The following is an 18,018-nucleotide window of genomic DNA, read 5'->3' as shown; positions in this document are numbered from 1 at the left end:
GTCCATGTTTCTTCATTCCCTCCTCTGAGTTATTCCTTCTAATCTCAGCATGGCTTCTGGGTTTTAATTTGATCATCACTGTAAAGTTTAAATCTTCTTTCCTTGCTTAAATTGGAGCTAGATATCACTGCCCAGTCTTCCCCACAAGAAGACACCAGACCTTAAGAGGCGTGTAAACCTTCAGAATTAAGATAGCATACCTCGAGGAGGCAACAGTAAAGGACAGTGCTGTCTTCCTGCTGAAAAGCAAGTAACTAGTAGGCAGCATGAAGAGAGCCTGCACATTTGCAGATAAGGTACACAGTTTTGTGGAAATCTGTCTGAAAATAGGCTCTGCTTTGCAGAAAAGCTGAAATACCACACTGTAACTATCAGGAGTTTTGTTTTCAAAAGGGGTATTTTCCTTCAGATCGTGGATCTTGTTATAAATATGCACTGCTGTGCTGCTATGCAGCTTCATACATGTGATTTTCCAATTGCTGTCTACATCTTAATGAAAACAAACCTCACTTTGCAAAATTCATTTGCAGCAAAAAAATCTAGAGATAGTTATATTTGCTCCTTTTTCTTAAAATGGAAACCAGTGGATTTTTGGTGTGCTTTATGAGAATCCTGACCTAGAGATGATTTTATAGACATTAAAAATATGGATACGAGATGCTCTGCTCTCCAGCAGAGGGACCTCCACAGTGCAGGCTGCTTGAAACGTTTTCTTCTTTTGTGACAGACATGCTCAGTGCACAGGCATCCTGTATGCGACAGGGATTTTTCGGCCCACTGATAGAGTGTAATCCTTTGTTACCCTGAGGTGATGATGTGCAGAATGCTAGGATGCAGGGAAACATCACTGTATCGCAGTGATACCTGTGACTCCAAATCCTGCTTGCTTTAGACAAGTGAACAATTTTGTTCACTATGGGGGTCCCTTGATGTGACTGAGCATTTACCACTGCAGGGTGAAACACCTGACCATGCCTGCTACAAAAATCTCAGGCACCAACACAGACGCTCCAGCAATATGGGTGATGAGTTATTTATTGGGGCATCCTTGGACCATGTTTATTCTACTTTATAAACCTCACATGGTGGTTAACTTCTACTGTTCTCTGTCCACTTGGATGGTTACAAACGACTGGTACTTGTTTTCATTTCCATATAAAGGCCAAACTCAGATGGACTTTGACTATTTCTAATTTTATTCACACATTCCTTATCTGTAAGGTATAACTTACTGTACTTTCTAGAACATTTTTCCATTCCCTGTAAGCTGTCTGCTAACACTGGAGAACCTTTACAAGGCATTACGTTCTGTGATACCTAGAACACTTCTCTGCTACTTACACTCCTCTCTTTAGGGTATTTGTATTAAGATATGTATTTAGGAAATACAGCTATATGCCACTTCTGTAGCTCAAATATATTCCATGCTTCTGCCGTATTACAGTTCCAAGGTCTCCACTTGACTTCCTCTGCTGCTTCCTTAATTTCTTAAACTTTGTCGTTACACAATCAGTAACTTCAGTTCCAAGATAAACTTATGTTTATCTTTCAGTTTAAACTGAGTCAATCCACAACTTCATCCACAGTTACTTCCTGCAGCCAGGTCTTTCAAAATGCCCTCACCATTTACCAGAACTAAGTACAGAACGGCATGCTCTCTATCTGGCTCAGGGTGTTGGTAACTGCTGGCTGCCACTACACTACAGAATTTTAAAGTGGTCTTCATCAGAGACCAGCCACATAATTCATCTCTGCTTGTAAGCTCTTTCTTTTTATTTATAAGCGATCACTACAATGCTTACCATCAATACACTGTAAGTATGTTCTGTGAATATTAACTGGTTAATCCTCACAATTCCGACACCAACAAACAAACAAGAAAATAAGGCATAGGGGAGTTAAATGTCAATAGTTACATAATTAGCCAATATTTGAGTGGCATTATAATTTAGGTTTCCTTAGACCAGACCTATTTTTAATTACTAAGCATCCTCACCACTTCCTTGAATGATTCTGTATTAAAAATGATGTGCCTTGAGAGCTCAGTTGCAAATCTGACTTTGTTCCCAAGTTAAACATTTTGAAGAACGTCAGTTTGGGATCCGTGAAGATTTGAGAAAACCAATTAACAGTAATCTGCCCTTTCCCAGATCTTGTATCCCTGTATGAATATTAGCTGTGCCCATCTCATCAACAAAGAGGTGGATAACAGGATGTGTCTCCTTAATCTCTTGGAAAGTCTAACTGCTGATTATGATGTGGCTAAGGCAACCAGTATCAATACAATCAATAGCCACAGCACATGAAAATAAATACCCTGTATGCCACAATCTGTCAGATTCAGAATGGGCTAACAACCCAGCCATTTCCAAACACATTTCACCTGTCATAGATTATTTGCACATTAAGATAGATGTATAAAGAACACAATCAAAGTAATGTTTTTATCTGCCATGGAAATAATAAGACTTTTGTCATTCCACTGGAATCAGGGTCAAATTCACACCTTTAAAAAATTACACCATAATAATAAATGACAACTTAATAGATGGACAGTAAGAGAGAGACAGCTTGAAGGGAAGACTTACAGGGAGGGAAAGCTTTTACTAGTTTTTCTTGTTTTTCATGAAGCCATGTCCATACCACACATTATTCAATTAACAAGATCTCCCTCTACAGTCACTTGAAAATTCCTCTTATCATCTTTGTTCCTTTCTTCTGTATGAAGTGAGGTGGATCTTTTCTCCACAGTTTCAGTGAACCTTGGCTACAGCTTCTAAGAGGCTCATTATCTCTTCTATCACATCAGCTTCTGCTTTCAAGGCTTATTGTTTAGTTCTTAATATAAACTGAGAGACTAAAATCCCTTCAAAACACCCAAGGTGCCTTTGCCACTGAGTAACCAGCAAAGCATCATGTCTGCTGTAAGACCCATTTAATCAAAAAAATAAATATACTACATGAACACTGGGACACTCAAAACCTTTGGAAGTACAATTACCCTAATTTCTTCCTTAGATGAAGGAACACTTGACATGGTATTTAAATGGACTGTCATTTTGAATCTCCATTATGGATTTGATTTTCTTACGTAAAATATGCTTTAGAAATATGCAAGGTTCTGTTAGGCATTGTGTCCAGCAGGGCTCAGAAGTGATACAATAGCATCAGTTTTGCAGGTTAAAGAATTTTAACCTGTATGGACTAGGCTACCCAAATATAACTTTCCTAACAAGTAGTTGGCTGTCTGGATTGAGTAAATCAACCTTACTTTTCTGGTCTCTACTTTGGTCAAGACCTTCTAGAAGCAACTCAACAAGCTACAAACAACGTAAATACGTGATTATTGCAAAGCGGTCCTCAAGGAGTTTTCCACTCAAATCTCATTGAAATTCAGTAGGGTTATGGGGACTGATTCCTGAAAGCCAATCAAAAATTCACCATCTAAATAAGGGTGTTTGTGTGTGCGCATACATATATGTATGTGCACATTTATACATATATGTTTATGTCTCTTTGTGCATATATATACCCACACACATACACAGTGATGCGTAGGCCCGTACAGGCACACACAAGTGATATAATACTGGAGTGCTTTGAGCTTGACAGAAGGCATTCACATTATGTTTAAGTGAAACCTCTCAATTGCTACTCTCAGCAGTTAGTTCTGTCAAACTAATAATACAGGTCTGCGCAGCAAAATGATACAATATCAGCATTAGCATATAAAATAAAGGTAAGTATAGGTTTCCCATGTCTTTATTCTTTTTTCATTTTCTTGCTATTGGAGAAATTTGCCAAACCCAAACACTTTCATTTTCTTCTCAAGGGTCTATGTGGAATTTTTGGTTTTGATGAGGAAAAAAAAAAGTACCTCTGTTTAAGATACAAGGAGATGTTACCCCTTTGATTTGGTTTTTGATTCCTAACAATATACAATAAATATAACTACAGTAGACTATTCAATAGTCCTGTAAGCATTACATGGCCTATAGCTGAAGAAAGCCTAGCTGCCTCAACTACACAAAATAACTTGCTGTAAGAGCAGTTTTCAGGACAGTGATAAATCACAGTGTAGTACAATCATGCATTAAGCTCAAAACAAATGTGAAACTGGCACAAATATTAAAGTACAACTGGGCAGAAGTCAGATATGTACAAGTCATTGACAAACATTGGTGCAAGTGCTTTAGACAAGACATTTAAAAGAAATTTACATAAAAACATAGATTAAATTTATCAAAGTTTGATAAATTTTAAAGACAGTAAAAAAGTACAGAAAATATGAAAAAATAAAAAACCCAGCCAATTCATACAGTACAGTTTTACTACATTTATATTACAGAATGAAGACAGAAAAGGATACAAGGAATTAAGAGCAAAAAAAATTCTACTGGCTGTGGCCCGTGGAATTTCATTGCCAATGAGAGATGCGCACACATAGATGCACGCACACGCACAGAAAATAAAGACAAAAAACAAAAAAATCATTTACTGTAACAAATGATAGACACGGAAGCGAGAAACATTTGGCATGTTGGAGTACATGAAGTCATTCACGATTGGCTAACGATGGTACCTGGCTCGGCTGAAGATCACTGGCTTGCCTGAGTGGAGTAACGGATGGAGGAGGCACACCTGATGTAGATGCAGACCGACCTAATCTGCAACTTGCTTTAGGCTCTGCGAACAAGAGAGAAGAAAATACATCAGTGAACAGGAGGTGGGTGACTGCTGCAGTAAACTGAAACACGGTGGACCCAGGATTCCCTTGAAACAGAGACTCAAGGCTTGGTTTCCAGTTAAAGCCTTGGGCATTTGGCTGAATCATGAACAAAAGTTGAGATCAGAAGAAGGGGGATTAAGACAGAACCCATCCCATGTCCTGGCCTCTTTCCTCTCCTCTAGCATCTCTGAAGCTGAAGGATAGAGCATAAAACAGCAGACAGACAGGAAGCAAATAAAGGAAACCTCCTTGTTGCCCCCCACCCCCGGCACCTTTTTCTACCCCCCATAAAATATAGCAGTGATTAAGGGAGTTACAGCGGCTGCGGGTTTCATCTCTCCATCCCAGAGGCAAGGAAGATGGTAGCCTGAAGACTGATTGTGCTGAAGGAAAGCATGAAAAGACGGTAAATGAAGAAGGGAGTATATAAAAGTGGTGAGGATACTATTGCACTTGGGGATTTGGAATGACACCAAAAATACTTGGAAATCTGATGTTAATGGCAGTGAATTGAGAGTAGAAAGTAGGAAGAAAGGAGAGAAATCAGAGCATCAACAGTGGCAAATTCTGAAGTCAGTTCCCCAGAATCAAGGCGATTACAGAAGTAGAGGTTGCCCTGAGAGAAAGCTCTATTCCAGAGAAAATCTGCACAGAAATTACACAGTTATTTCATTTTCATTCTGCTGCTGTACATGGAGGCATTTCTCAGAAAGCTCCCCATTGATCTGCATTGCAGGTTACTACTGTTAACATACCAACACGAAGGTGACCACGCAGCTTCTGGATGAAGGTTTTTGTGTCTGAGTCATGCTGACACCAGTGTGCCACCCCACTGTTCAACACCCTACATCTGGTACAGAAGAAACTGCCTTTCCTGAGAGAAGGGCCTGCCTGTTTCCACCCAAGAAAAATATCTGTCCTTACATTTCCTCTTTATGGCTGAGGAAACATCTCTCAACCCATGACTTTTGGCTCAGATGAATGTGTTCATTCGCCTCATGTTTTATAAGCCTTCCTCCCAACCCTGCACCCGTCTTTTCTATTTAGTGGGCAAACATGAGACCAAGGACAGCTGCACTCAGCAGACACACTTTGTACAATAATAGACTCTCAATTTTAGCATTGATAGTACTGCTTTACTGCTAAGTAATCGTAATAATACCATGCCTCCTTACAATGGGTTTAAAGAATTCCTCCTATTCAACCTCATGTTTTCAAGAAGAGAGGAAGGACCTCATGCAATCCTGGTTTAGCAAGTTTGCCTTTGAAGCACATGTTCTCTCACGTATCTTTTGCTTGTGTCTCTCTGCAATGTATTTTCTCATGCCTTATTTGCATTGCTGCTTTGTCTGTGTTTGTTTTATACTAATATTTCTATTTCCTACGTGGATCTCTAGCATCATCACTAGCCACTGGTTGGGCCATTGTTTGAAAGGAATAAGATGTCCATCAGCATGTCCTTAAGGTCACTCGGCACATCTTGGAAACTTGAGGACAGCTGGCACATTACCCCCCCTACCAGCAACACGCTGAAATGTGTTCTTCCGATCTCACTGATGCTTTTTCATTGTCACCTTAAATGCTTATTTTCCTCAGATGTTTCAGAATTCAATAGGTGATGGAGAAGAGCTATCCACTTAAGCTGGAGCACTTAGACCAATGAAAGCATCTGTATGGGTGAATATTCATCAACTAAATATTAATAGGTTGGTTAAAATCCAGCTGGCTGAGCAGCAAAAATATCCACGCTGTTCGACGAATGCATTATTCAATTCACTCATTCCTAGTCAGCCTGTAAACATACCACGAGTCAACACGGCAATAAGCATGCAGAAAGGAGCAGACTGATCTTCCCCATAACCTTGCATTTTGTACATAATCTGTTGTTTTGCTTTTTTTGGACTTGGGCAGTTATTTTGAAGGTTTGATTAGATTTGTTTTCATTCTGATTTCACACTGTCTGTGTGCCAGATTTCTGACTGTTTCTTTCAGTAATATAGATATAACAATGGATCTCATGTCTGTTCCCTCTTCGAATTTTGCTGGGGTTTCAGAGAGGACAAAAATAGGGGTTTTTTTTGGTTGTTTTTCCCTACTGCTAAATAGAGACTCTGTTTTTGCTGTGACAAGCAGAATCAGACATCCAGCATGTAAAAAACTCCAAGGCATTGTCTGCCATTGCTTCTGAATTGTTTTCTTTGCTTTGGGAAAGCAGAAAGAAGTGTCATAATTTCCAATTTGGATGTATGTGCAACAACAAGAGATTACCATTTCCTTGCCAGAGAGAGTCCTTTCATCTGGCATCAAAGAAATAAAACCTGTCGCACACAAATGAAGTATTAGTTCCTTTATCTCCCTGTAATATATGTTACAGTATTAAGGAAACTATTGCGATTTCCATGGTGATCCTCACCAAAAGAGGCTCCATCTAGCTTTTTTTTAAGTTCAGGAATTGGGTTATGCAGTGAAAGGGAAATGTTGGGGGTTTTTTAATAGCCATTCCATTGGTCTCAGTGGGAATATTTTTAGACTAAATAAATACTCTATTCTACTGTAATTAGTGCTCTGAGTAACATCTTCACACTGCACACTACTGTGAGGAAAGAAATATCCATAAATGGTCTGTTGCATAAGTGATGCCCAACTCACTGCTCTGTATTCTGCAGCATGTTATTTTTTCAGCTGCGGACAGCTTATTCACTGTTCTGAGGCTAACGGGATTTTGATCACTTCAAAATAATAAGGATCACTTCAAATAACAACTTCTGCTTTGGGCTATCTAAAATGTAGTAAGAGGTCTTCTTGCATAATTATGTCCACTGTCCAGTCACTTTCAGTATCTTTACCTCTTGGTTTTCATGTTTTAAATGGTCATTTCAGCTTGTCTGCAAGGCCTGCACATTGATACCAGTTCTGGTTCTGGAATGAAAATGGGGTTTCCTATTTACTGCTGAGAAACTTGATGGAAGAACAACTTCTGCCAACAAATCTCAAGGATGGTTTCTAGTGTTTAATTCATGTTTATATCATGTGGACGATACTGAGACAGCTCAGTTTTAACATCTGAAATGAGTAGTCTTGAGACTTCTTGAGAAGTCTTCTTTCTGACAGTAATGCATGGTGCGGAGCAGAGTTTTACCAGCCAGCCTGATACTCACATAGGGAAGGCTCTGTAGATATCTGTCCTCTGAGGAGGACCCATTTGCTCAGGGTCTATGATAATGGAAGCTAAAATACATCTAGCTCCATACTGTGCTGTGCTTCACTTCACTGTGCAGGTAGATCCTCTGGTTCTAAATCAAACCTGCCTGAAAAAGGGTTCCAGAGACTCCACTCCAAATATAGGACCCCCTCCGCATCCATAGCTAGGGGCCTTTTGACACTGCTGTAAGCCACCCGAATGCTGACAAGGGCTAACTGCCAAGCTAGGGAACTCATAGGCATATGTCTAAGTGCTTTACTGGACTGGGGCCAGGGCATGCAGTGCACTTGAGTAGCCATTAGAGATGCCCGTTGCAATCAATGAGCAGCATGAGGTTTGAATTCAGCAGATTGTTCAGGGTAGCTAGAAAGATGCATAACATATTTAGTTATATTATGCACAAAAATGTTCATAAGACTCAGTTGCTACACCTAACTGATGAAACTTTGGTGGTATTATTTTGCACAGCTTCCAATGATGCATCCCTCACACCGTGCCATATTACAAAAAATGCACTGCTCACAAAGTGTCTCCAGGTGCCAGGTGCAGATGCAGTGTAATGCTAATAGGGGATGGCAGGTTAGCTGTGTCTCAGTCCCCTGTTACGTCACCCACAGCAGCAGCAACACTCCCAACAATGCTAGTGGTTGGGATCACAGCCACCTCGGCATGAAGTAAACCCACACACGTAGTCAGCTGCAATGGGACCAGCATTACTGGACTCTCAGGTTTAAGCTGAGTCCTGACAATGCCAGTAGGATTACACAAGGACATAAGCAAGCGGACAGCCCCAAAGGACAGCATTAAGGATGAGAATTTTAGGAGAGACTATCCAACACAGAAATGTAGGCTTTCCAATCACAAATAGGATTGCCTTAAAATTGTGTATTTAATTATGTATTTAAGCACTCATATAAATGACCTGTTTTCCAAAAGTAGCAATGCTGTCACTGTAACTAAAGACATAGAGGCTTGGCTGGTTGCATTTGGGGCATGGGGTGAGGATTTTCCTCAATAAAACAGAGTGCTGAAATGCAACAAGATTTCATGGAAATATTTTCGATCCGTTTTATACCAATGTGCTATGGTTTTCTATATTCTCCAGAAATACAACAGCTCTGCATGATTTTTATTTTTGGATCTTAACAGGAAGAGTTCTTTTATTCATCCAAGAAAGCCTTCATTCTGCCTATCCTAATCTTAATTCAAAAAAATACTCTGGCTGTCACTTACATTGGAGAAGCTTCTTATCCTGTCACAGTCTCTTCTTTGCACATGAGAAGAGAAATAATGCTTATTTGCTACAGCTGCCAAGAAGCACATTTTGAATTAAACAATGTGATGTGACAGGCTGAGAGTAATCACATGCAAAAAAGAAGAAAATGAAAACATGCATGTTGGAAAAATGAATCACACCTATTGTCATCATACTGGCCTGGCCATGTTGGTGTCCTAAAAAGAGATGAGTAAGCTGAAACATAACTTGAAATTATGAAACCTTAAGGTGGAATAAACTATATAGTATTCTGTCACTTAAAAAAAAGTATTTAGGACTTCACCTGCGGAAGCCACTTAGTACTGAAATAGCATAGCATCATGTCAAACTGAACTGTTTTCACAAAGGCAGCACTGAACCTGTGGAACTCAGTGTTACTAGATATCCATAGGTCAAATGCTTAGCAGGTCTCAAAACCAAGTCAGGTAATGAGGAAAAACATGTCTGTATTAGATGGGTTATGTTTTAAATTAAGATTTGTTCTGAACTCTCATGTCTCAGGTCTATGTCAATGACTGAGCCGATAAGGTAAGGAATAGTCATGTCCTACTGGCAGTGTTTTTTCCTTAAAATTTTTTTCTATTTTTCTTTGAAGCGTCTGGCATGGGCTACTGTCAAGCTTGGGGCTCTGGATCAAAAGGACAATTATGCATTGTTCCAAATAGCTGCAATGCCACTGCTGCAGAAAGCAGTGTGCACTTCTACACTCAGGCTCTGTGACTGTGTGATCCTACACCCTGGAGATCACACACCTGGCTCATGGTGCACTGGCTTGATGCCCTTAGTATACAACTCCCAGTACTACCCGTTTTACTTTAGGTGACAGGTGCTGCTAGGGGAGAGCTTTGTGTGGAGAACATGGATGACAAGTGTAGGCAAGGTGTGGAAGCATCACATCCTGGGCTGGACCTTGTTGGGCAGGCTGCCCGGTAACATATACCTCCAGCGTTAAGTTGCCTTCACTTGGAGAATCCTTGAGGATTTAGTAGCACAATGATACTCTGATATTGCCTGTGAGGAGAAAATTGAGGGGTTGGTGGGAGTACTCAGTTGTCTTTGAATGAAGCAGCCCTAGCTAGCATGAATTGGTACTTTGTCGCTACTCCCTTCTTGTACTAATGAATGCATCTTGCACCTTGGGCTTTGCAGGCATTGCTCCATTCCCAAAGAGCTTGAACTTAACTCTTCATTACTTTTGTAAATCCACAATGCTAGACAGTAATTCCAATGAAAGGTGGGCATTTACTCCCTTCCTGATTATCTACAATATTTTCAGCTAGAATACTAATCGGCTGGCTGAGTGACAAGTTGATGGTGATTCAAAAGCAGGACACAACAACAGAGTAGAGTATATGAGATTTAAAAGGCAACGCAGTGCCTGTCTCTAGCAGCAGGTGGCAATGCAAAACGCTTCATGGTTGCAGCTAGGAAAAAAGCTGCAACATTCCAGAAAATACTCTTCAGAGCTCCTGGAGTGAAGTTATCACAGCCTTCTGTTTCACAGATCTCGTTTGGCTCTTCACTACAATTGCACTGACTTTCCTAAATGCCAGCATGCCCCCAAACCACTTACACTGCTTTCCATAAGAAACAATAGGATGCCAAGAAACATAAGTGCCCTTGACAAATTATGTGACAGATGAGAGAACAATCAGGCATTAGAGACAGTGATACCCATGTGCACCTGACAGGCCAGGCTCATTTGAACAAAATGACCAGAAAGCTCAAGATTCTGTTTGGAGATGGCTCATTTCATCTCTGATCTTACTAGCAGGTGCAGAGATGGGGAGAATCCACAAAAAAAGATCAGTGCTCTCACTCAGGTACTCTCTCAGACCACTCCAGTTCCTAGTTAATCTGTGCCTCAGCAGAGCTGCCTGTTGAACACACATGAGAAGTCCTTTCACATCCTTTCTGTTTTACAGCAGAGCATTTAAATCCCATTTTCTTTAAATTATTCCAACACTGCCCTAATAAATGCCTGTACCAGTGTGAACTAGGAGGTAGGCAGCAAACTGTGGTGTTTCAAGGACATGTCTGCACAGAAAAAGTAGCCTTTTTTCTCTTATCTGTGGTGTTGGAAAAAGAGCAACAGCAACAATAACTGTACTGCGGACTGCCCTGATTTTATTTGGTCCTCTGGTAAATCTAAGTTCTAAATTCCTATCACAGAATTACTTTATCTCCTTGACTCCAGAAAGCATCTGTATCCATACAGATGTATTAAATGTCTCTTGCATTATGTTACAGTTCTAATTTAATTGCAAAGAATTAACTGTTACAGTTCATCGAGGAGAACTGTGTACAGCATTTTGAATGCAATGCCCCACCACTTAAAGGTAAAACATGTTGCTCAGGCAACAGCTAGAGACACAGGGGAAAAAATATTCATGGCAGATGAGAGGCAATATTCATCAAATGAAATGTCATAAAAACTGTGGGAAAGAAAAATCATAATCAGCTCTCAGATTTTAATCATAAAAAAGGAGTCAAAATTCAGCCAATAAAATATTTCCATAATTTTTCTTTGACAGTCCTAGCTATGTAAGACAAAGTCACAGTTAACTAAATCAAGGCATGATTCAACAACTATTACAGTTTGCTGAAGCCAAATGAAGACTGAAGCCAACATGTTTTGTCTGCTTTTGGAGATCAACCAACTCTTTAAAATAAAACTGATGCAGGAAGGTTGAACAGAAGTGCTATATTTTGCTAAGAACTTACTCTTTAATTTTCATTTATCTTCCATTCTGCTCTGTACTGTCATCTCTCAGAACTGAAAAGGCTGGTACACACCTTTGGTCTATAATTATCAGATGTCCCGATACTTCGATGTGGTACCTTTAAACCCACCCTTTTACCTGCATTAGCACAGATGATGCTCTAATACACTGGGAACAGAAATTTAAACAAAGCTACGAGCTAATCTGGAAAATTCCTACCTACCAGGATGCTTCGTGAGAATAGACAAGTAAGCAAAAGGCATTAACACCCAAATAACCTGTGCTAGAGTAATGAGATTTGCAGAAAAGTCACTTTTGCTGCCCCAGAAAGGACTATTTGGGAGGTCTGTAGCAAGAAACGCTGGACTACACAATTGCTGCAAATGATATGTCACATCAGCAAAGCCTATTCAAGTTACATAGCAAGTTTCAGGTGTCATTTCCAACAATGCAGGGAAAATGCGAGTCCCATTATCACAGAGGGAAGCGATGCCCTGGGTGAGGGGCGAGTATCTCTGCTAGCTCAGCACTGTAAAGACATCTCTGCCACTGACTGCCCAGCGGATCTCTCGGGCTGGAATAATTTCTTCTTTGAGTAGCTCATTCATGGTCTTACGCTTACTGAACATTGACCATGAGGCTCCAGTACTGTATATGCTAACTGTTTTTAAAGTGGGTATTTTTCACAATCCAACCAATAAACAATGAAGTTATTCTTTTAAGAGAACTGTCCAATCTCAAAAAGTAACTATGCAGAGCTTATGCCAGAGCTATATATATCTGTCTATAGATGTCCATTCATGTATCAGTTCTTTTTGTCTTTCTCAATTTATAAACAAGGCTGCATTTTTTTTCATGGTTTATGGCAATTCACTATTTTTTATATATATAAAATTTGATTAATAAAATGGATAGGTAGGAATTTGAGACTTCTGAAATCCATAGTCACTTTTCTAGAAGTTTATGTACAAGCATAAAGCAAAGGCTGCCTGTGTCCACTTACCGTGCATATCAATAAGACAGCCTTGTTTCTGCACAGTGTGTTTTTGTTACTGTATGTGCTATCTGACTTTATGAACGTCTTTCTGTGGTGCCATCCTGGGGGTGTCTTTGCCATAGTGTCCATTTTCAATGTCAAATGGAATTCCTTACTTCTTTTAAAATAGATGAACAGTGTGTTTACATGCTTATATTACCTGCCACCATCCCAATCCTGTTCCTGCACAGAGCACAAGCTGACAGCACAATGCTTATTAGTGCAGCAATCAATGGGCAGGGCAGATTCTCAAAGATATTTGGAAGTCTAAAGAATCCAGATGCTTACCTACATCTGTGTATCTTTAGAGAACCTTCAGGTCACAAGTTGATTCATGAGATCTTCCCCACTCTGCTGCTTGACGTACCTGAGCTGTTGCTTCCAGCCAACATGGTTGGACTGACAGAGGATCTCCCCAGCCTGCTGGACACCACAGGCGGGCCTGGCGTTCCATCCCATTCCTGAGCTTTCCCTGGCTCCCTGGAGGAAGCTGTCCCGTGATGGCCTCCCCTCTCTTTGTTTTCCAGCTTTGGTAGTGGTTCAGTGCTGTGACTTCTGATCTTCAGCTCATCTAGTGGTTCTACAAAATACAGAAGCGCACATTTTGTTATAGAGTGTCTGCTAATTGCCCATATCATATAACAATCTTTTGCTCAATATTCCATAGATACCAATCATAAATCTCTTAAGGACAATTTATACCACTATTTTACCATCTAGGCCTAAACCCTATAGTTTATGTAGGTTTCAATACGCTTTTAAATTATTGAAATCATACACAATGCAGCAGATGGATAAAATGTAACTTTTCTGTTACAACTTTTATACGCCAGGAAAATATTTTTGAAAATGGTATCCTACCAAATTATGCTTTTATTAACAGTTTATGGAAATACTTGAATTCTTTTCAGCTATTTCATTGGGAACAAGTTCTTCTTCATGTACTTTCTAAGGAAGCTCTCTCCTAAGGCACTATTGTGCAAGCAACATATCTGTACTTCTCATAAGCTCTAATAAAAAGCACATAATCCACAAAACTGTCCAATGTTAATATTTTGGGTGTGCCCAGCACTATACCCTAGGGAATAAAATTTCACTTGGTTGGAAAATCCTTGGAGTCAGAAAATTACTTTCTGCTTGCAAAACCATGAGTCAATATAAGGAGGCGAAATTCAAAAAACAATTGAATGATTTCTCAAGTGAAGCAGTGATGTCTGCTTTCTTCATGGCTGGTCATTTTCTGTTCTTTCTTTGAGACCCTAATTTCTTTTCTTGCAGGTTGAGCAATGCACAGAGAAACAATTCATTCATGATCTTTTCCACCTGTAGCTGTGAAAAATTCACATGAAAAACTAGATATAAAAGAAACGTTAGATTGCTTTTAGTTGTAACAATTACTGTGCTAGTCAGTTATTCAAAGCTTGCTGAACTGTTGGTCTCCTTTTAAAAAAAAAAAAAAAAAATCCCTCTGAGTTTGGAATTTTATACCTCATATTTAAGCCCAAAGACATCCTTACATGATACTTTCAGTTTTAGTCATTCAGTTTTATAAATCAAACCCCTGACGTACCTTAATTTCTGTATATATCTATAGTCTTGGAATTCACATTTGATAGAGATGGACAATCTTCCCTTGAGCGCTATCTCAAAACCTTTTTGTGGCTACAAGGAACTTTACAAGATTTGGGAGAGCCAAGCAAAGGGAAAATGCCAGGAGCCATTTGCAGGCAGGAGATGACAGCAAGTCCCCAGGGGACCCACACGGAACGGCAGTGGCCTGGCTGTGCAGGACTGCCAGAGATGCAACAGCAAAATTTGTCTCAGCAGCCAATTCCTCTCCCAATTACCCCCATAGCTATCCAACAGGAATTGCCACTCAGATGATGCAGTCCCAGAAAAAGAATCACATTCAAACCACTTCAATTTGTCTGTGGCTCAAAAACTCACACACTGTTTACCCTTGCTACAGCAAACAGTGGGAGATGCAATATTAGCTATCTATATGGGATGGTAGAGACCCCATCTATGCACAACAGTAACAAAATCTCATGTTGTTTTGAGTTCTTTGACATTCCAGTCTGCAGATGAACTTGATGAGCAACAACACAGTCAGCCTGAAGTTTTCTCAATGAAACGTCATATAGGAAACATGTAAAAATACCTAACTGGATATGCAGTGCAATATGTAATCATTACTGTATTTCATGAATTACTATCAGCCAATAGTAAAAATTAATGTTAAGGATATCATACCACAACCTTCAAGAATTTTTTTTTTAATTACTCACAGTAGTAACACTCCATGAGAAAACGATTAAACAACCCCAGTTTGGCAAGTCTCGTAAATAGAATTCGGTGACATTTTATGTGACAAAGACCTTCAAAAATCAAACCTCTTCCTTGAACTTTCAGGTCACTTTAATGTATGCAAAAAGACACTGTAATGAAAATCCAAACACTTTGGTTTTCCTAGTTGGTAACCGCAGCAGGGTACAAGGTTGACTAACAGTCTGTATCAATATAACATGACATCTACCTTTCAGAGACCTTTGCTACGAAATGTCTGTAACACAGCTGTCTGTGACTGCGTAGAGAGACTTGCTAATACAAAGAGCCGTGCAAAGACATGTAGAGCCCAAAGTGTAACTAGATTTGAACTGTTTCAGTTATCAACAAAAATGCTCTTATATTTTTTCCGAGCATTGATCTATCAAAAATAATGATGTACTTTTTCACATAACAGATACATGCAATCATATCTGAATTTTTAACATTCACTTCTTCAAGATACTACTTATCTGGGAAAAGAAAAGACACAAACAAAGTTTGAAAATTCTTTGGCAAGGCACACAATCCTCTTTCCCACCAATACAGGATGCTGTCTAGATTGCAGCTCTTCCTTTCCAGTAAAATGAAGAGAAACCCAAAATAATAGAATACGCTTTAAAAAAGTCAGAATCTGGCCCCGCAAGTGCCCCACCAACTTAATGCATCATTCAATAGATTTAACTAACTATGTCATCCAGCTGCTACTAGAAATGCTGTGATTACCTTAGTGAAAACCTTCTCTGTGTGTGCGTCATTGACACTACTTGAACACCACCCCTTGAAATTTCACACGGTCATGCAGTCAGCCCTTAGTTGTAGTGGAAACACTCTGGTTGAGTGCGGAGCTAAGGATTTATCCACTTCAGTTTACTTAATAGAGAAGCATTTGTACTTGTTGCCTGATAAAAATGATTTGTGCATTCTTAGTTTTATTATCAGCTGAATCAAAGCACAGCAGTTCTCTGCAAAAAGCTGGAAACTACGGAAATATTCAGACTAAATAAAGGTTTGGCTTGTAGTCTACTTCTTTATAAGGTGTAGAAAATCAGTTTTCAGCTGGCTGTCTAGACTTTGTTAATTTACATTCCACTATCCCTTCTTGGGGATTTTCAGTTCTCAGTTTATCTGAAAAGTAATATATCCTAAAAAAGAAAAGCAAATTGAATCAGATTATAATGTCATGCAACCCATCACAGAGCCTGAATCATTATTTGGTGATTGCTATCAGTAACATTGATACACAGTCAGAAAAACAACATGTCAGTGTTTTATATAGTTTTCTGTAATATTATTTTCCTGCTCACTTGCAAATACATAAAAAATAAAAAAAAAACTAAAAAACTTATGCCTCACTTTTGCTCAAATATTTTGGGGAGGATTTTATAATAATTTCATCTTCCTTAATAAATGTCAATAGGAATCATACTCAAATTCAATAAAAAAAAAATCACTGTGCTAGGTCTTGCTCGACTTAAAAGAGTACCTCAGTTCTAATGTGCCTGTGACAGCTCCAGAAATGCAGAACGCTCCCCTCCCAGGTCACAGTGCATTACTGGGACCTTTTGTGGACTGTCCCAGTCACTTGGATGTTTTTATACTGTCAACTACACCCCGCTGCAAATGCAGCAAAACGGAGCAAACTCAGTGGCACAAATTACTGCGTCTCATAAAAGCACGTTCATTGCTCCACGTTTTTGCTCCTGCAGTCAGGCATGAGGCATTGGCAGAAAGCAGAACATGCGTGTAGCTGCCAGCTATGGTTACCTATGGGGTGGTGACCTTATCATTGACTGAAAATCAAACCAGTATATTTTAAACAGAGTAACCCTTTATAAAAGCTACAGCAGGATTTAAATGGCCACTTTATCCACATTGATCCCATACTGAAAACATGAACTCTAACCAGTCACATATATATTGTGCTGAAAGGTAACAGTAGCTGCTGCACAGCTTTTTTTTTTATTATTTTATTTGAGAATCGCAGAAACACAGATGGGATCTAAGTTAACTCATGCTGTTAAAAATCTTCATTTGGAGTTAGGAGATGTTGAAACTCGCTGTTATGCTGGGAGCTCACTCAATCATATTATGGCCACAGGCAAATCTTTTCACAGTCAAGTGCTGTATTTTGAAAGCTGAAATTATTATGGAAAGCATCTTTATTGTTCAGTAATTCGTAAGCCAAAACAGTACATAAAAATGTAAATTTCAAGAAATAATTCACTGCTTTAAATATTTATTGATACAGTTGGTTGAACTGCCATAAAGGCATTCAAATGTTTCAAGCACTTCCAGGTGTCATTGTATTTCAATGTTCAAAGATATGCATTTTTCTTATTTATTTCACCTGAATCTCAGGCTTTTCCATTTCAAGAATAAGATGGTGGCTAAAATCTCTTAGAAAGAACATATTTTACAAATAATTGACATATACAATTTCTCCTCTATGAAAGGTCCCCTAATAGCTGCACACTAGGCAAGGCTGGCACGTGAGCTGTGGTACTGGAAAACTCGTAAATGCTAAAGAAAGTGAGAAACAAACTGAGTTAGTCTGCTGTAACTTGGACCAAAACAAACTGAAAAATACAGCTAAGGAAAACATCTTACCTGAAAAGCTATCATTCAAATTAATATATACTCTGTGGCCGGTCTGCCACTCTGCTCTTAAGCCCAAATTAATTTCAGGTCCTGGTGGCTTCTTAGTGTAATGCTAAGTGATAAACA

The 18,018-nt window shown here is 39.3% G+C and overlaps 1 protein-coding gene across 1 annotated transcript in view; it reads right to left on the bottom strand.

Annotated features, from left to right (window-relative positions):
• NYAP2 (neuronal tyrosine-phosphorylated phosphoinositide-3-kinase adaptor 2) overlaps nt 1–18,018 on the bottom strand; it is a 136,562-nt gene that overhangs the window by 22,631 nt on the left and 95,913 nt on the right. The window contains exons 4-5 of the mRNA XM_059822923.1: nt 13,334–13,546; nt 4,583–4,686 (exon numbers count right to left, since the gene is read on the bottom strand). Of these exons, the coding sequence (XP_059678906.1) occupies nt 4,583–4,686; nt 13,334–13,546 (317 nt within the window). The remainder of the gene's footprint in view (nt 1–4,582; nt 4,687–13,333; nt 13,547–18,018) is intronic.

Source organism: Gavia stellata, chromosome 11 (assembly GCF_030936135.1).
Source record: "Gavia stellata isolate bGavSte3 chromosome 11, bGavSte3.hap2, whole genome shotgun sequence".
Taxonomy (NCBI): domain Eukaryota; kingdom Metazoa; phylum Chordata; class Aves; order Gaviiformes; family Gaviidae; genus Gavia; species Gavia stellata.
Note: the sequence above shows the minus strand (reverse complement) of the source record. Positions and strands in the feature narration are given on the sequence as shown.